Source organism: Apteryx mantelli, chromosome 9 (assembly GCF_036417845.1).
Source record: "Apteryx mantelli isolate bAptMan1 chromosome 9, bAptMan1.hap1, whole genome shotgun sequence".
NCBI classification, from domain to species: Eukaryota; Metazoa; Chordata; class Aves; order Apterygiformes; family Apterygidae; genus Apteryx; species Apteryx mantelli.
Window position 1 is genome coordinate 11,643,534 of NC_089986.1, and position 15,889 is coordinate 11,659,422.

Genomic DNA, 15,889 nt, shown 5'->3' on the forward strand with positions numbered 1-15,889 from the left:
TGTGCAGAAGGGAAGGCTCCTGGGACGATGCTCTGCGCCGCTGGGCGAATGAGCCCCGCGCCGGGAGATGCAGCTGTGCAACCTTTCGGCACTGGCCTTGGGAAGGGATGCCGGCCAGGATGCCTTCAAGCCAAGGCACCAGCCTGCTCCTTTGCCCACTAACCTCTTCTTTTCCTTGGGAAAAGCATGCCAAATTCCTGCTCAGAGCCGAGGGGTCTCCCTAATGTCACTCCATCCCGCACTGTCACAGAGTCTCATGAAATACTTGAGTCAACCTTAGCTGTCCTTCATGGATAGACTGCTTGGGTCCCCCTGCCCTAGGCACAGGTCTGCGCCCCCACATCTCATTCCCTGCCGCCCCCGAGCACGGGCAGAAAGGCAGCGAGATCCCCCTCTTGCGCCATGCGCCGGCGCTTTAGGGCGCAACGAGCTCGGCAGCAAGGACAAGGCTGGGAGTGAGCGAACCATCTGCTTTCGCCTCGCTCCGGCGGCCTTCACCCCAGGAACAGCTCAGGCGAGCAGCGGTAACGGGAGCCTTCAAGTGCCCTCGGTTTGCGCATCCAAAGGTGCCTCTGCCCAGAGCATCCTTGAAAGAGGAGGAGGGCGAAAGCCCCGGAGGCAGAGCCTGGGCCGAGCCAGCCGCGGCCCCGAGGAGCCGTGAGGAGCGTTAGCGACGTGGCTGCATCCCAGGGAAATAAAGCCTCCCGGCCACCCCCGGCCCCCTCTGCTGCTTCGTCCCCGCGCGCACAGCTGAGCCCCCCCAAACTCATCTCCCCGCATGCAAAGTCGCAGGGGCCCCGCGCAGCCCACGTCGGCCATGCCGCTGCCTCCGAACCCACCGGGAGCATCGTCAGCCGGGTCCTACCCTGCTCACGGCACCTAACGAGCCCAAGCGACCTCCAGGGACCGAGGCTCCCCCAGCCCTGCTACGCCGAGCCGTTAAAGACGGATTTCACCCCAAAGCCCTTCTGCTCGTTCCCAAGGCACCGGGCTGGATGCTCAGCAACCCGCCTGCTATTTGCCAAACCCATTGCCCAGGACACCGCTTAGTTGTTTACCAGGGACTTACCTGAGAAGCTGCCCCGGCTGCTTTTTATCACTTCCCTTCACATTTACACTAGCAAAGTAAACAGGGCCCATCTGGCCCCGCTGCGCTTCGTGCCGGCCGCTCTAAGCCCCGCGGTAATGAATAAAACCAGCCGCGCTGCTCCTCGCCCCGTCCGCTTCATCCTCAACCCCCCCGGCAGCAAACTGTCCCCGGCGCGGGAGCAGCATCTCCGGTGCCGTGGCAGGTGCTGGCCCCATGGGTGCAGCCCCGGCATCCCCCGGCACGGCCACCAGGGCCTTCGCCGCCCCCTCCTCTTCCTCCCTTCCCACCCCCTGCCCACCGGGGTGGGGACTCAGGGCTCAGTATGAGCAATGTGGGATGCTTGCAAGTCCAGAAATCGCAGGACTTGAAAACCCTCTTTGGCTAAGGCAAAAAGGAGTTTTCTCTAGATGGGGATAATTTAACGTTTCTCCCTCCCCTGCGAGTAGGTGGACTTATTTGAGGCAGGCTGCTGCCAAAAAGCTTCCGCACGTGCCCGCGCCTGAACCCCGAGGGTTATTGCCAGCCGCGTATGAAGTTGCCAAACTTTCCCCCGCTGCCCCGAGAGCCGCCCGTGCCGTGGCCCAGCCACGCCGTGGGCTGCGTGGTCACAGGAGCAGGGCAAGGCTGGCCCGGCCACGGGGAAAGCGGGTGCAGCGGTGGCGCCCATGGGTGCGGTGCGGTGCAGAGAGCCCAAGGAGCAGGCGCCGGGGAGACGAGGCGTCCCTGGAGGTTGCAGGCTAAGGGGCTGCCTGGCGCTGCGCCGCGCACGGCTCTGCCGCGGCATGCAGGCGTCGCCCCCATTGCTGTCCTCATGGCTTCTCTGCTGCCGAAGTCTAGCCGGAAAGCGGTGGCCGGTGCAGAAGCGCGCACGGGTGCATGCACATCCACCCCGGCACTTGCACCAGGTCTGAGGCCCTGGGGCAGAGCCCGGCTCCCGCAGTGTCAACTCGCACCTGCCAGTCTCCAGCGCCCCCCTGGCCACCCCGCGGCGTCCAGGGGGAGTTTGGCGGTGAGGAAGTGCACCTCCATCTCCATCAGCAACGCCACTTACGCCTCCCGCCCCGCTAAACCCTTGCAAAACCACAGCCCCGTGCCAGAAAGCAGGAGTTACGGGCCTTCAATCCACCCCGATACAGACGCCCCCCCAAAAACACGTCCCGGCCCTGCTGACGCGGGCACGTCCCAGCAGGGCGGCCCAGCAGCAGGGTCCCGCCGCCCCACCACCGTGCCGTATAGCCCAGGACCGACTGCCCGTATCCTAGGGCAGGGTGCAGCAGCTGGGTTGCGGCGCGGGCGCCTCGCCGGGGTGCTCATCTGGGCACCTTGGCGGCCCCGCTGCCTCGATGCACGTCTGGCCCCCGTCCACAGCGCAGGGCTGCCACCCCCCGCCCGGGAGCGGCGGGCTGCCCCCAGGGTGCCGGGCCCCCACTTCCGTCCCCGGCCGGGCCCCCGCGAGCAGCCCTTACCTGCAGGCTGAGGACGACACCGGCTCGGCGGCGCGGGGCTCTGCTGCGCCCCGGCTCCGGCGCTGCGGTACCCGGCGGGGCCGAGCGCTGCCTCCCCGGGGCCGCCGCCGCCGCCGCTCCCTGCTGCAGGCTCCGCTCTGGCGCTGGCTCCTTCAGCGCCGCCGCTCCATCCCTCGCTACCCTGTGCCAGAAGCGAGAGCCGCTCCAAGCCCAGCCTCGTTAAAGAGACACGCTCCCCGGCGCCGCGGCCCGGGGGGGGCCGGGGGACGCCCTCGCAGGCGGCGCCGGGGGCCTCGGGGCACGGCGATTCCCGCCCCGAGGGCGCAGGGCACCCGGCCGAAGCGGGGCGCACCGCGGCGGGCTGGTCCGTGGGCCCCGCATGGCAGGGTCAGGCCAAGCTCAGGCGCTGGCGAAGCCTCGGGGTGCTGCTGCGGCACCGGCAAACGGGGGGGGCTGGTGGCCTGGGATGTCCTGGCACGGAGACCCCCTCCCCCCAAGCAAGGCATAGGGGCAAAACACAAGCCCCCGCCAGCTGGCTGAACGCTCCTGGCCTAATGCTGTCGCCCCACAAGTGTCACAACCTGCTCCACTAGGAAAGGTCTCAGCTGCCCCAAGGCAGCGGTGAGACGACAGGGCTGGGCAGGGATCCCGCATCAGTCGAGCCGAGCATCCATCCCCAAACCCAGGCGCTCCTGGGACACGCCAGATCCATCTGCGCCAGCCTCCACGCACCAGGGCGGAATCCCAGCCCCAAAGGGGAGCAGGGGAGATTCAGGGCGAGCCCAGCCCGGGGGTGAAAACGGTGACACAAAGCCCACCTGGGCAGGGCGCGCTCAGGAGACCTCGGCAAAGCCAAGGGGGGTCATCACTGCCGTGAAGGACATCTCAGGGAGACACCGGTGGCCATCACAGCCCGGCGAGCGCGGGGGGTCGCCCAGGCATAGCCGCTCTCGTGATGTTCCCGCGTAGGATCGGAGCAAACCGGCAGATTTGGGGCCAACTCCTGCGCCGGACTCCTCTCGCACAGCTCCAGCGCCACGCTACGGATAGGGCCGTGCCGCTGCTGGGTTTTTTACAGGGTATGCGCCGGATAACACCAGTCCTTCGCTGCAGCCCCGGTTAATCCGACACTAAAGACGCCCAAGCTGGGGAAGATGCAGCAGGCGGCGCGGGGGGGGGGGGGGCGAGCGCAGCCCCGCTCCTCCGCGGCAGGCGGCTTGGGAGACCGCAGGGGCGATGTCGGATGGAGCTGGGGATGGAAATCTCCGCAGGCAACGCCTTTCGCTGCACATGGTGCGAGAGGGCACGCTGCCTCCTCCCGGCCCGCTATATTCCACTTTAGCCGAGGCAATTAGCTCGTCCCGAGGCGCTCGCGGCCTCCCCTGGGTGCTCGCGAGAGCGTGCTGAGCCATCCCCTTTCCCCGGGCTGGATGCCCTGCCGCACGGTACAGCGTGGCGAGCTGCAGCGCACGGCCGCTCTCCTTCCCTGTCGTTTCTGGCCGCAGCACAGCGTAGCGCAGCGGCTGACCCATACGTTACCCTACGCGCGCGACGGGTGCCGCCTCGGCAAGCCGCCGGGTGCAGAGCACGCGCTGCAGCGGTCCCCTGCCGCCCTGCGGGGCTCAGCGGGCGCCTGCCCCCCCGCGCCCGCAGCGCCCTGGCAGCACTGCAAGCTTTGGCTTTTCTCAGATATTCTTTCCAGGCCAAGCAGGCGCTAAGAAAAGCTTCCAAATGGGAGTCTGGGGTTGGTGCCACGGAGCCGGCAGGAAGGGGGGGGCCTGGCTGCAGCCCCCGGGGTCACAGCATGCGAACGACCGCAGCGCAACAGGCAGCGGTGGCGGAGACGCAAGCCGCAAGCACCCGCCTGAGCCGGTACGGCAGCCCCGCGCCTCCGGCAGGTCCCTCGCGCCCCAGCGACCCGCTTGGCCGAGTTTCGTAGCGCCCCCGGGGAGCAAACCCCAGGCAGGGCCACGGCCTCGGGATCAACCCCCCCAATCACCCCTACCTTGTCCCGGGCAGCCGGACTCTGCCCAGAGGCACAGCCGGTGGGAGGGAGCGCGGCCCACGGGTGCAGCCGGGGCCTTGGGCGCCGAGCGGCCCGGCAGGTTTAGCATTACCCGAGGAAACAACCCAAAACGGGGGAGGCACCGGCCGTGCAGACCCCAAGGAAACGCTTGCCACGAAGCAGGCGGCTCTTCCCAGGATCGGCCAAAACCCTCCAAGGATGCTTGCGCCGGCGGATGGACAGACGGATGGATGGACAGGAAGGGGGGCTGGAAGCACATCTCTGACACAGGTTTCCTTTCCAAAGCCAAAAAACGGCGGCGTCCCCCGCCGCGGGCACTGCGACCCCGTCCGGCTGCCTCAGGGCAGCAAAAGCAGGGATTTCCCCCAAAACCAGGCAAGCGGGAGGCTGCTGGGGTTCCCCCCGACGGTGCCCCGCCACCCGCTCGGGGGGCCTGGAACAGGCGGGGGCCCAGCGGGGGCCCCCAGTGCCGCGGGCTCTGCGCTGGGAGGGGAGCGGGGCCCCCCGGACCCCCCCGGGCCGGCGCCGGGCTTGGCCGGGCGGCTGCTTCCCTCTAGCGGGAAGAGCCCGGCAAGGCCCAGCGCCCCGGGCAGCGCCGGCGGCGGGACGCCAGCCCCACACCTCGCCCCCGGCCCCACACCTCGCCCCCGGCCCGCACCCCCAGTCCCACATCCTGCCTCTTGCCCCGCTCCCTGCCCCCTGCTCTGGCCCTCTGCCCCACACGCTGCCCCCAGCCCCACACCTCGCTCCCGGCCCCGCTCCCTGCCCCCTGCCCTGGCCCTCAGCCCCACACGCTGCCCCCAGCCCCACACCTCGCTCCCGGCCCCGCTCCCTGCCCCCTGCCTGCACCCCCAGCCCCACATCCTGCCTCTTGCCCCACTCCCTGCCCCCTGCCCCAGCCCTCAGCCCCACACGCTGCCCTCAGCCCCACACCTCGCTCCCGGCCCCGCTCTCTGCCCCCTGCCTGCACCCCCAGCCCCACATCCTGCCTCTTGCCCCACTCCCTGCCCCCTGCCCGCACCCCCAGCCCCACTCCTCGCTCCCAGCCCCACGTCCTCCCCCCCCCGCCCCACAACCTGCCCATGGCCCCAGCTCTCAGCCCCGCACCCTGCCCCACATCCTGTCCCCCATGCTGCCCCCCAGCCCCCTCCCCCCGCGAGGCCCCGCCCCCGGCGGGTTTGGCCCCGCCCCGCCACGGGCCCGAGCGCGCGGGCCGGGCGGGTCGCGCTTCCGGGAGCGGCGGCGACAGCGGCGGCGGCGGAGCGGTGAGAGCGGCGCCGGGCCTGGCCGCGCCGCCGCAGTGGCGCCGGGAGCGGCGCCGGGCCGGGGCCGGGCAGCTTGGGGCCGGGGCCGGGCCGGAAGCGGGGGGCGCCCGCCCCGGCGGGGGGCCGCGGCCCTGCCCGGGCTTGTCCGCCGCGCCGCTGCCGCGGGGAGGCCGCGGGGCCGCTGGGGCCGCTGGGCCCTGCCCGCCCGGCGGCTCTGCGGGGCGGCGCGGGGGGCCGGGCCCCTCCCCGCGGGCTGCGGCCGCTCCCGGTGCAGCGGCAGCTGCTCCCGCGGGCCCGGCCGTGACCCCCCCCCCCCCCCCCAGCCCCCGCGCCGCCACTCGAGAGCTGCCGTGCGGGGACACGGCGGCCTCTCGGCCTGGGCGGGCCCCGCTTGGCCCCTCGCCGCCGCGGCCCTTTCGCCCGGGGCTGCCTGCCCCCAGCAGGGGCCGGGAGAGGGCCCCCCCCCCCAGACCCCCGGGCCGGCCAGCCCGAGGGGCCCTGCTGCCCCCGCCCGGCCCCTCTCTGGGTCACCGCGAGGAGCCTGCACCCTCCCCTTGGCAGATCGGCCCCCGCTCAGGGCTGCTTTTCTCCGGGAGGGGTGCAGTCTGCATGGTCCAGCACCGCCGAGCCGTGCGCTGTGCCACCGTGGGGCTGGCACGGGGAGAGAGACACCCGCACAGCCCGTGCCTCAGGGGACACGGGCAGGCACAGGGAGGACGGAGGCTTGCGTCTGGGGGACATGAATTCAGTTTTCTTTCCTACCCACAGTGCGAGAGCCCCTGACGCTCAGCAATGGGGAGACCCAGGAAAGAAGCCACCAGCACGTCGTCCCCTCGGCCAGCTGCGGCCGCCTCCAAAACCGTCCCCGCAGCGCCACCGCCTTCTGCCTCCGCTGCCCGGGCCAAGGCAACGGCTGCAGGTAGCCGATCTAGGAGCGCTCCAGCTGCTGGGGCTGCTGGCCCGAGCCGGCAGTCAGAGGCAAAGCCAAACTCATCTCAGCCAAGACCCACAGCATCCCGTGGTGCCCGAGGAGATACTGGGGACCAGGGCAGAGCATCCACCCAGAGTTCCTCTGCAACCCAGAAGAAGCAACCTGAGGCCAGAGGGGCCACAGCTCAGGCCAGGTCTGACCCATGTTCCTCAAGGAAACCACCTGTCTCTCACCTGAATGGAGCCTCAGGCAATTTTCTGCCTCCCCTCAAGAGCCAGGACATCCAGCGAGTGGAGAGGGAGACCCGGGGCCAGCAGAGCAATCCCACATGGTACGAGTGGCGGAAAAACCGCATCACGGCCTCTGTGGCCCCCAGGATTGCCAACAGCAAATTTGCCAACGGGAAGACAGATGAGGTGCCTCAGTCGTACCTCAGAGCGGTGGTGAGCTCTGGCCCCGGGGTGCAGACGCCAGCCATGTCGTGGGGCACCCGCAACGAGAAGGTGGCCGTGCAGGCCTATGAGCAGCTTAAATCCCAGAAGATGGGCAAGCCCGTGAGGGTGGAAGACTGTGGCCTCTTCATTCACAAAGGGAAAGAGTGGCTTGCAGCCAGCCCAGATGGCATCATCAAAGAGGCAGATACAGGGGAGTCCCTGGGGCTGCTGGAGGTCAAGTGTCCCTACAAGCACAGGAACAAGACAGTGAGAGAGGCCTGCAAGGACAAAGATTTCTGCCTGGAGGTGGACGGAGACTCCTACTCGCTGAAGAGGGATCATGCCTACTACACCCAGGTGCAGTGCCAGCTCGCAGCCGCTGGCTTCCAGAGCGCCGACTTTGTGGTGCACACCAACAGGGAGACAGCCGTGGCGCCTGTAAATTTTGATCCTGAGTTCTGGGGGCAGACGGTGCCCAAGTTGGAGAAGTTTTACACCGAGGCAGTGATTCCCCACCTGGAAGGGAAGGCAGGCAGCTCTGTCTGGGCCAAGGAAGAATAAACCCTCTTCCTTGTTCTCCAGGATGCTCTCTTGGATTTGGATTGGCCACACAATCCCAGCTTTGGCCCCTAGAACAGAAACGATGCCTGAATTTTCTGCTGTTCTTAGACCATTCTCTGACTCAGCCCCAGCACAACTGCATCTGGACTAAAGGAGTTGCACTAGCAAGGCCCTTGTTCAATAAGGGTCCCTACAAATAATGACTTTCTGTCCTGCTGAAGAAAAAATGGCCTGGAGCCAGGCCAGCTCTCAACCCCAGCACTTTCCTGCACTCTGCTCCCAATTGCAGCTCCAGTTTGAACCTATTTTACTGTCTGATAAAAGCTAGCATGCATCTGGATCTCCAGGGAAAGCCAGTGATATCTCTATGCTGGAATACTAGACTTATTTTGTGGAGAAAACTGGATGACTAAGAAAAAAAAAAAGTAGACTGCTGTCAGGACTAAATCATAATTTCACTCCACAGTGGAGATAGGGCCAAGGAAGATTTGTCAGAGCCCAAGAACAAAACATGACTTTTGAGCTAAACCATTGTGTGCCTTAACACTCATAGCAAGGGAATTTGCCCCCTCCCTGCCTTCAGACCTACTGTTTCTTTGGAGTCAGCCCATGACCTTCACAAAGCAGGGGGATCTGCTCTGAAATGGCAGCTCTGTGAGGCCTGGCTGCAGAGTCGGGAAGACAGTGCCCGAGAGGTTGACTCCATGACCATGGACCTCCAGAAGATGTTCCTGTAAAGCCTTCCCCTTCTCTACAGCAGGGAAAGGAAGCAGCTACTATGCGGTTACCAATGTGATCTGCTCTGTTAAATAAAACATTCACTTGATCAGTCATTCTCTGTCACTTGTACAATTCAGTGTTTACCTGGAAGGGAGCCATGCTTACCTGGAAGGAAGAGCAGGGCTGGGTGGTGCCACTCAAATACAGGGTTCACACCCAGAAATGCACCAGAGGGGGGAAGGAGGCCTTTAAACAGTTTGGCAAAAGAAACTGCTTGGCAAAGTCATGCCCAGCTCCCAGTCTAACCTGGGGTGTAAGCAGTATCTGCTTTGCAGAGCAGTGTCCCCCCCTGGGTCCTGTTGCCAACACCTGATCCCCTCCAGTCCTTCAAAACTGACCCCTATTTTCCTGTGTCTGCCCATCTCCCTCACTCCTGCCTCATCTCCCGGGAGCTGACATCCCAGCACAGCCTGCATCTGCGAGTCCTCTTGCCTGTCCATCCCCACTGCCCTCCCTGAGCCCGCACCCCACCTCTGAGCCCCAGCCGTGAGCCCCCAAGGGGACAGCCGCAGCAGAAGGGATGGAGCCCAGGAAACGCTTTGAAGGCCCAGAGGAAGGTTACAGGTGAGGCCACAAAACTACGCCAAAGTCAAAGTTATGGCAAAAGTACTTTATTATATACATATGACTCCAGCCACACTCCACAGGGCAAGGACCAGAATTTGCTATTTTACATATCAATACAAAGTAACTATAAAAACATAAAGCACTTTTGGGGCCCAGGCTTTCCACAGGAGGAGAGAGGCACAGGGACCAGCCTGGGGGTTGCTGAGCAACAGGCAGCTGCCCTACACCCTCCCCCAGCTGTGGTCCCACAGTAACCAGATGTGCAAGTAGGAAAGAACCCAGTTTAGAAAAATAGTAATGAGATTGGCAAATCCAGGCTGTCCTATGCCCTGCTCTGGACAGCAGAGAACCAAGGGCTGGGCCAAGTGTCACGGGGACAGGAGCGGGGTCTGTGTCCCCCACAGAAAGTGCAGAAGGCACGTGGGCCAGGCTCTTTGGAGGGGTTGTGAGGAGGCAGGAGGTGGGATCCAGCAGTTAGCGCACACGGGGCCCCAGGAGATCACATACACACTGCTCACAGAGGAAGGAAGGCAACAGGGAAAAGCCTTCCGCTTAGAAACCTAAAAGGGGGCCTGGTGAGGGCATGTCCCATATCTTCGGAGCAGCAATTGCATAGCAGAAGGGGCTCAAGGCCCGCTCTTGATGAGACATCAGCTTTCACCCTACATACCCAGGAGAAAAACAACGCTCTCCAAGGAAGGGAGAGCTTGGAAACAAGGCCCTGCCTGTACTTGGCTCTCTCTGAGCTCAGGTCTCAGCATCCAGCTGGTGTTTAAGCAGATGCTTCACCAGACAGCCCTGTACGCAGGAGATGGCTACAGGGCACAGGATTCAACTGTTTTAATCTGGAAGTGGAAAACACGGAAAACTAACCAGAACACTCTCCTGCTCCCTCCTTCCAAAGGGCTCCCAAGCCCCTGCCATGGCCAGCTTTGAGGATAACCGTTCAGGTCTCCTACCACAAATCCCACGTCCCTTTCACACAGGAGACTTCAGTGCAACTGGAAAACCTAAACCATGAAGGACTCGTTAGCAAGAACTGCCTTTGTAATAGTCTAAAGGGTTGTTTCACAACTTATTTACAGTTGCTCTCAGGTGGTACACAAGCTGCAGCACCCTGGAGCTCAGTCAGAGATGGGGGCGAACCACTGACCTCTGTCTACTACTGGATGCTTTTGCTGCGCTCTGTTCCTGACCCAACAGAACTATCCTGAGGCCTTGGACGCAGCAACCAAAACCAGGAGCACCACGGGACAAAGATAACGTCTTCCCTGTGCATCCTACAAGGCTGATCAGCCAGCTCTGCCAATACAGCCAATGCAGAGCAGTCCAGTCTAGTTCAGGTGTTAGCAGGACCAATTCCTTCCCCTCCCGCTCTAGAAAGCGGAGTGCTACATGAAGGAAGCTTGCCAGGGCTGTGCCTGCTTGCTGGAAGAGAACTTGGGTCATTGGGGCTTTACCATCACAGCCCACCTGAAAGTCCAAGGCAAGGAAAGGACAATGGTGAGGAAAAAGGAGGAAAGGGAGTCACATCTCGGGATAAGTGTAAGCTTCCACCACACCACAGGGAAACTATTTGGGCTAGGTTCTCCTTGTCTGCCCGGGGGGAAAGGCACTGAGCCGGGTTTGTGCAAGGACAGAGATGTTTCTGAGTGACCTAGTGCATGGCTGGACCACCCTCCTTTCCCCCCGCACCTCTGGGGTAACCAAGCTCCATGGTCAACACAATCCCCAGGGAGGAAGCATGTGGCAGCTTCCAGGAGCTGGAAGTGCAAGGGGGGCAGTCCAGCACAGTGGGCCATCCCTCCCTCTACCATCACTGTGCATTGATTGTCTAGCCAAACTGGGCTACAGTCTTCAGCTCAAAAAGAGGACCCCCAACCTCCCTTCTCTGGAAGGGCTTCAGTCACAGAAGCGCTTGCGGGGCACCGTCCGAGCTCGGTTCGAGCGACGAATCTCCTGCTTGGCATCGCGACATCGCTGGCAGATGAAAACCTCAGGCACGTTGGATTTGCGGATCTTGGCACACGAGAGGTGGATCCAGGTAGCACATTCATTACATTCAATCATGGGCCTCCCTGCGAAGGGCTTCAGGCAGAAGCAGGTGATCAGATCCCAGGCATCATCCTCTGGTCAGGGAGAGACAAATACCAGTCAGAACCATCTTACCAACCGCTCCCAGGACTGGGGCCAGGCTAGTCCCCCAGAGGCAAAGCCTCCAAGGGCTCAGCACCGCCTCTAAACAAGTCTTAGCCAGTTCCACCAGTGTTAAACGGAAGAGTCCCCCACTTACCTTCTGCTTTGGTGTTGGGAGCAGCTGAGAATTCAACGGCTGAAGTTGCAAAGGGAAAAAAAATAAAAATTAATAAAGACCAGATCAGCAAGGTGCCCCTACACCCCACTTTGAGCCATGTTCCAAGTCCATACCATACACTCTACAGAATAGAAAGTTTCTCCCAAAGGGCTGACCAGCTCCCTGGCCTTTCCTCTCCAGTCCTCCCAGGTCCCTAATGTATTTCCTAAAGCTCCTTGCTGGGAGAGGCTAGGACTATCTACAAGCTCTCCCTGCAGCTGGGGAGTATGGGTAGCTCCAGCTGAGGGGGGACAACATTTGGCATTGACCACAGCACAGCAGGGCCCTCCATACTCCCCCCTCATGCACTCACCACTAAGCTGAGAGCTTGCTCTGCTTGCATCTTCCCCTTCGCTTTGGTCCAGGGTACTACAAGAACTAGGGCTTTTCCTCCCTCCGGGGCATGGTTCGTGCTCCTTTAGTTGAGGATCGTCTCCTGCTGGCTTCTCGGTCCCCAGTGCTGCAGGCATCCAGTCCTTCTCCTCCTTCATCAGCACCTCCAGGAGGGAGTTGGGTTGGGGGTCCCCAGCCGGGTTGATGGAAGGCTCCAAGAACTGCTCTTTAAGAGGAGGCACCTGTCCCCCCAGGGCGACCAATTCCTTCGCCCGATCCTGGTCGACCTCAAAGCCTTTCCCGGCGCTCAGTGGCACCCTCTTCTCTATCTCCTGCTCCAAAATTAGTTTCTTTGCTGGCGGTTTCTTCCGTTTTGTTTGCTGGGGCCTGACATCATAGAAGCTGGTGGGGAAGGCGGGACAGTTCATGAAGAGGCTGTTGTCCACAGCGCCCTTGGCCATGGCGTTCCCGCTCCTCCTGTCATCTGGCAGGATGTGACAATCAGAGGAGTGGGACGAGGCCCAGCTATCACTGTCCTGAGTGCTGCCCGTGCTGTTCTGGGGACTCATGCTGCCTCCGTGGGTCCAGGGCTCATTCTGCAGGAGGGAAAGATACAGAACTAGCACCAGAGACCACGGGATTGACATTCAGGGGTAAAGAGGAAGAGGCCAGGGACAGACAATGTCCCTGACCTCCAGTAAAAGAAGAGCTAAGGACCTGGGTCTGCACACGGCAGAGAACCCAAGGAGTGATCCTTTTTGCAAAGGAACACCCCATAAACCTGCTTACCTCCTCAGGGTATGGGATGTAGCCCGCATAGGCCAAAACAAAGGTGCAGAACTGGTTGAAATCCTCCACAGTTCTCTGTCGTTTCTGCAATGGCTGCAACAAATGACACTTTTTTGATTAAACTCTCCAGATACCTCCACCTCAACCAACTAAAGTGTCACAACCAACCCCAGCACACAGCCCTAGATTACCAGGTAATTATACAACAAGCACATGATACTCAGGTCATCCGAACACCATCCTTCCCACATGTATGATCTAGCTTGACAGCGACAGCCCTTCCCTTTAAAACCCACTTATCACAAGGGACACCCAACAAAGGCAGACTCACGCTGTACTCTGCGGTTTCTAAGCCACAAGAGCCCCTGATGCTGGGGGACATCCACCCCCAGCCACACAGCCTGTTGACTCAGTGCCCCAGGAATAAAGCAATTGCAGCTGGGACTGCATCGAGCACTTCAGGATTCCCCTGCTACTCTAGGAATGAACCAGAGGAGCTCAGCGTAGCTGGGGACAAAGTCTTGGAGATTAAACTCCAGGGACCCACCCTTGCTGAATGCTCTCCGGCTCTTACAGCAGAGTAACAGCAGCCGGAGTCGTGATCCACTGGGAAGGATTGCCTCCCAGGGAAACGCCAGGAGCCTGTTACAGAGCGAGCCCTACGTGACTGTCTCCCCAAGACAAAGGGTGGAAAAGCACCAGCCCACCCCAGCTGGCAACAGCTATCTAGGGCAACGGCAAAGAGCAGACCCTCTAGGGCCCAGTCTAGCCAATCCCACCACCACCTCTCCAGCACGGCTGTCAAAACGCAGTCAGCTAGCACCCCACAGACGCTGCTGGGGCTCAGTCCCTTTGCAGCAGAGATCCCCAGTGAGCAGCACGCACCAGCTGGGGGAGGGAGCCCGCCCAGGCCCACCACAGCAGGCACATCCCAAAAGGGGAGCAGAGCAGGAGGCTCGCAGCAAAACCGCAGCGCTAAGGGAGAGCAGCGCTGCTCAGGGCCTCTTCCTCCGAGCTTTAAACAGGGGAGGGGGAGGAACTGCTGGAGTTAACTACTAAATTGGCAGAAAATAGGGAAGGCAGGGCATAGGTATGGGCTCCGTGCAAACCGCAGGAGGCTCCTTTGCAAAGGGATTTCAGCCGCCCAGCGCATGGCTTCCCGGCTGCAGCCTCGGGCAAGGCCCTCCACCCCCTGCCTGGAGATTAAGGGTGGGGGGACCAGCCCCCGTGCCACACACCGGCACGGGCACTCAGGGGACCCCATCCTCACCCTGCATCGCTCGCAGGGTGGCACCCTCGGGGCGAGGTGCCCCATCCCAGAGCCGGGGAGCCCCTTCCCCAGGGGGAGCAACGCAACCCCCTTCGGTTCGGGTCACTCCCAAGGGCCCCCCAACCGGCCAGGAGAGACCAACACCCCCCACCCCGCTGCTGAGCCCTCGAACCCGGAAAGCCCCCTCCCCGCAACACCCCGCGCCGAGCCCCACACCCAGCACTAGGGCACACCCCCCCCCGCAACCCCCACCCCATCACAATCTGCTGCAGACCCGCAGCCCACGGCACCCCCGGGCAGACTGCCCTCCAGCGCACAAGCGCGCACCGCCGCCCCGGCGGCCTCCCCACAAGGAGCCCTCGCTCACCCCCCCGAGCACCCCCGCCGTGGGCTGCGGCGCGCACCCCATCTCACACACCACCGCCCCGCAGCCCCCGCCCTGCGCCGCACGCCCCCACCACGCAGAACAGCCCCCACGACCCCCCCATGCAGAACACCCCCCGGCACCCCAGCACCCCCCCCCACCACGAAGGATCCCCCCCCCCCGGCCAGCCGCGGCGGCGGCGGCGCGGGGGTCCCGGCCCGACACCTGATCGCTCCCAAGATGGCGCCCGCGCTCCCGCTCCTGCCCCGAGCCGGCCGCCCCGGGAGGGGCCGCAGCCCCCCGCCGGGCCCCGCGCGCACACACGGCGCACACACACACACACGGCACAACCGCACGCCTCCCCGGGCGCACACACACGCTCCCCCCCCCCCCCCCCGGGACACAACCCCCGCCCAGGCAGCCACACGGCCACCCCCCCGCCGCCCTGGGCGCACACACACACGCCAGACGCTGCCACACAACCCCCCGCCATCGGGGCGCACACACACCAGGCACTGCCTCACAACCCCCCCAGGACACCCCCCCCCCCGACGCGCACACAAGCACCAGGCAGTGCCTCACAGATTCCCCCCCACCCCGGGGCACACACACACCAGACAACCCCCCCCCCCCGGGACAAACGCACACACACCAGACAACCCCCCCCCCCCCCCCCGGGACAAACGCACACACACCAGACAACCCCCCCCCCCCGGGACAAACGCACACACACCAGACAACCCCCCCCCCCCCGGGACAAACGCACACACACCAGACAACCCCCCCCCCCGGGACAAACGCACACACACCAGACAACCCCCCCCACCGGGACACACGCACACACCAGGGACTACCAGACAACCCCCCCCCCCAGACACACACCAGACACCCCCTCCCCCCCCCGGGACACACGCACACCAGGCACTACCACACAACCCCCCCCCATCGGGACACACACACACACACACACACACACCAGGCAGTGCCACACAACCCCCACCCTGGACACACACACACACACACACCCCGGCACTGCCACAACGCCTCCCCGCCCCGGGGGCACCCGCACAGTCACCGGGCGCTGCCCCGCACCCCCCGGAAACGCGCACAGCCGCCTGCACCACACGCACCCCCCACCACCCCGGAGCCCCCTGCGCGCACACACACACACACACACACACCCCGCTCCCCCCCGCAGGCAGCCCCACACACACTTACACTCTGGGACCGCCGCACCCCCCACGCACACGCCGGGCACCATCGCACAACCCCCTACACACACACACACACACGAGCCCCCCGGGCATCCCCCCCCCCCGCACACACTCACACCCTGAACAGCCCCCCCCCCCCCGACAACCCCCGCGCACAAGTTTCCCTCACACGCGCGCCCCGCCGCCCCCTCACGGGCGCACTCACACGCATCCCCCCCTCACCCCGGCCACCACCACGCGGCCCCGCGGGCCACGGGCGCGCCGCCCCGGCCCCCGGGGCTCACTCACACGCCGCCCCGGGGCACGCCGCACTCACGCGCTGCCCCCCCGCCGCCGCCGCCGCCCCTCCCCCGCCGCCCCGCGGCCCTGCCCGCCGCCGCCGCCCGGGGCAGCGGCGGCCCCGCGGCCGGGCCCCGACGGCGACGGCGCTCACCTCCTCGGGCGCG

The 15,889-nt window shown here is 64.3% G+C and overlaps 2 protein-coding genes across 2 annotated transcripts; one reads left to right on the forward strand and one right to left on the reverse strand.

Moving 5' to 3' along the window:
- The first annotated feature begins 5,776 nt into the window (after positions 1–5,776).
- LOC106483812 (uncharacterized) lies at positions 5,777–8,606 on the forward strand. Its single transcript, XM_067301699.1, has 2 exons — positions 5,777–5,847; positions 6,616–8,606. The coding sequence occupies exon 2, from the start codon at positions 6,640–6,642 to the stop codon at positions 7,771–7,773; it is 1,134 nt and encodes a 377-aa protein (XP_067157800.1). The 5' UTR covers positions 5,777–5,847; positions 6,616–6,639; the 3' UTR covers positions 7,774–8,606.
- A 542-nt stretch (positions 8,607–9,148) lies between these two features.
- LOC106483788 (PHD finger protein 13-like) lies at positions 9,149–13,999 on the reverse strand. The gene is made up of 5 exons (XM_013941804.2): positions 12,927–13,999; positions 12,596–12,688; positions 11,787–12,402; positions 11,414–11,452; positions 9,149–11,249 (listed from the first exon to the last, which is right to left on the reverse strand). The coding sequence occupies exons 1-5, from the start codon at positions 12,975–12,977 to the stop codon at positions 11,023–11,025; spliced, it is 1,026 nt and encodes a 341-aa protein (XP_013797258.2). The 5' UTR covers positions 12,978–13,999; the 3' UTR covers positions 9,149–11,022.
- Positions 14,000–15,889: the final 1,890 nt, after the last annotated feature.

What these genes read in the sequence shown, in the direction of transcription:
- LOC106483812 (XM_067301699.1), top strand. Translation starts at nt 6,640, where the DNA reads ATGGGGAGACCCAGGAAAGAAGCCACCAGCACGTCGTCCCCTCGGCCA.
- LOC106483788 (XM_013941804.2), bottom strand. Translation starts at nt 12,977, where the DNA reads ATGTCCCCCAGCATCAGGGGCTCTTGTGGCTTAGAAACCGCAGAGTAC. An exon ending in AGCAAGCTCTCAGCTTAGTG is followed by an intron (nt 11,453 to 11,786) that starts GTGAGTGCATGA and finishes TTGCAACTTCAG; the next exon opens with CCGTTGAATTCTCAGCTGCT. An exon ending in TCCCAACACCAAAGCAGAAG is followed by an intron (nt 11,250 to 11,413) that starts GTAAGTGGGGGA and finishes CTCCCTGACCAG; the next exon opens with AGGATGATGCCTGGGATCTG.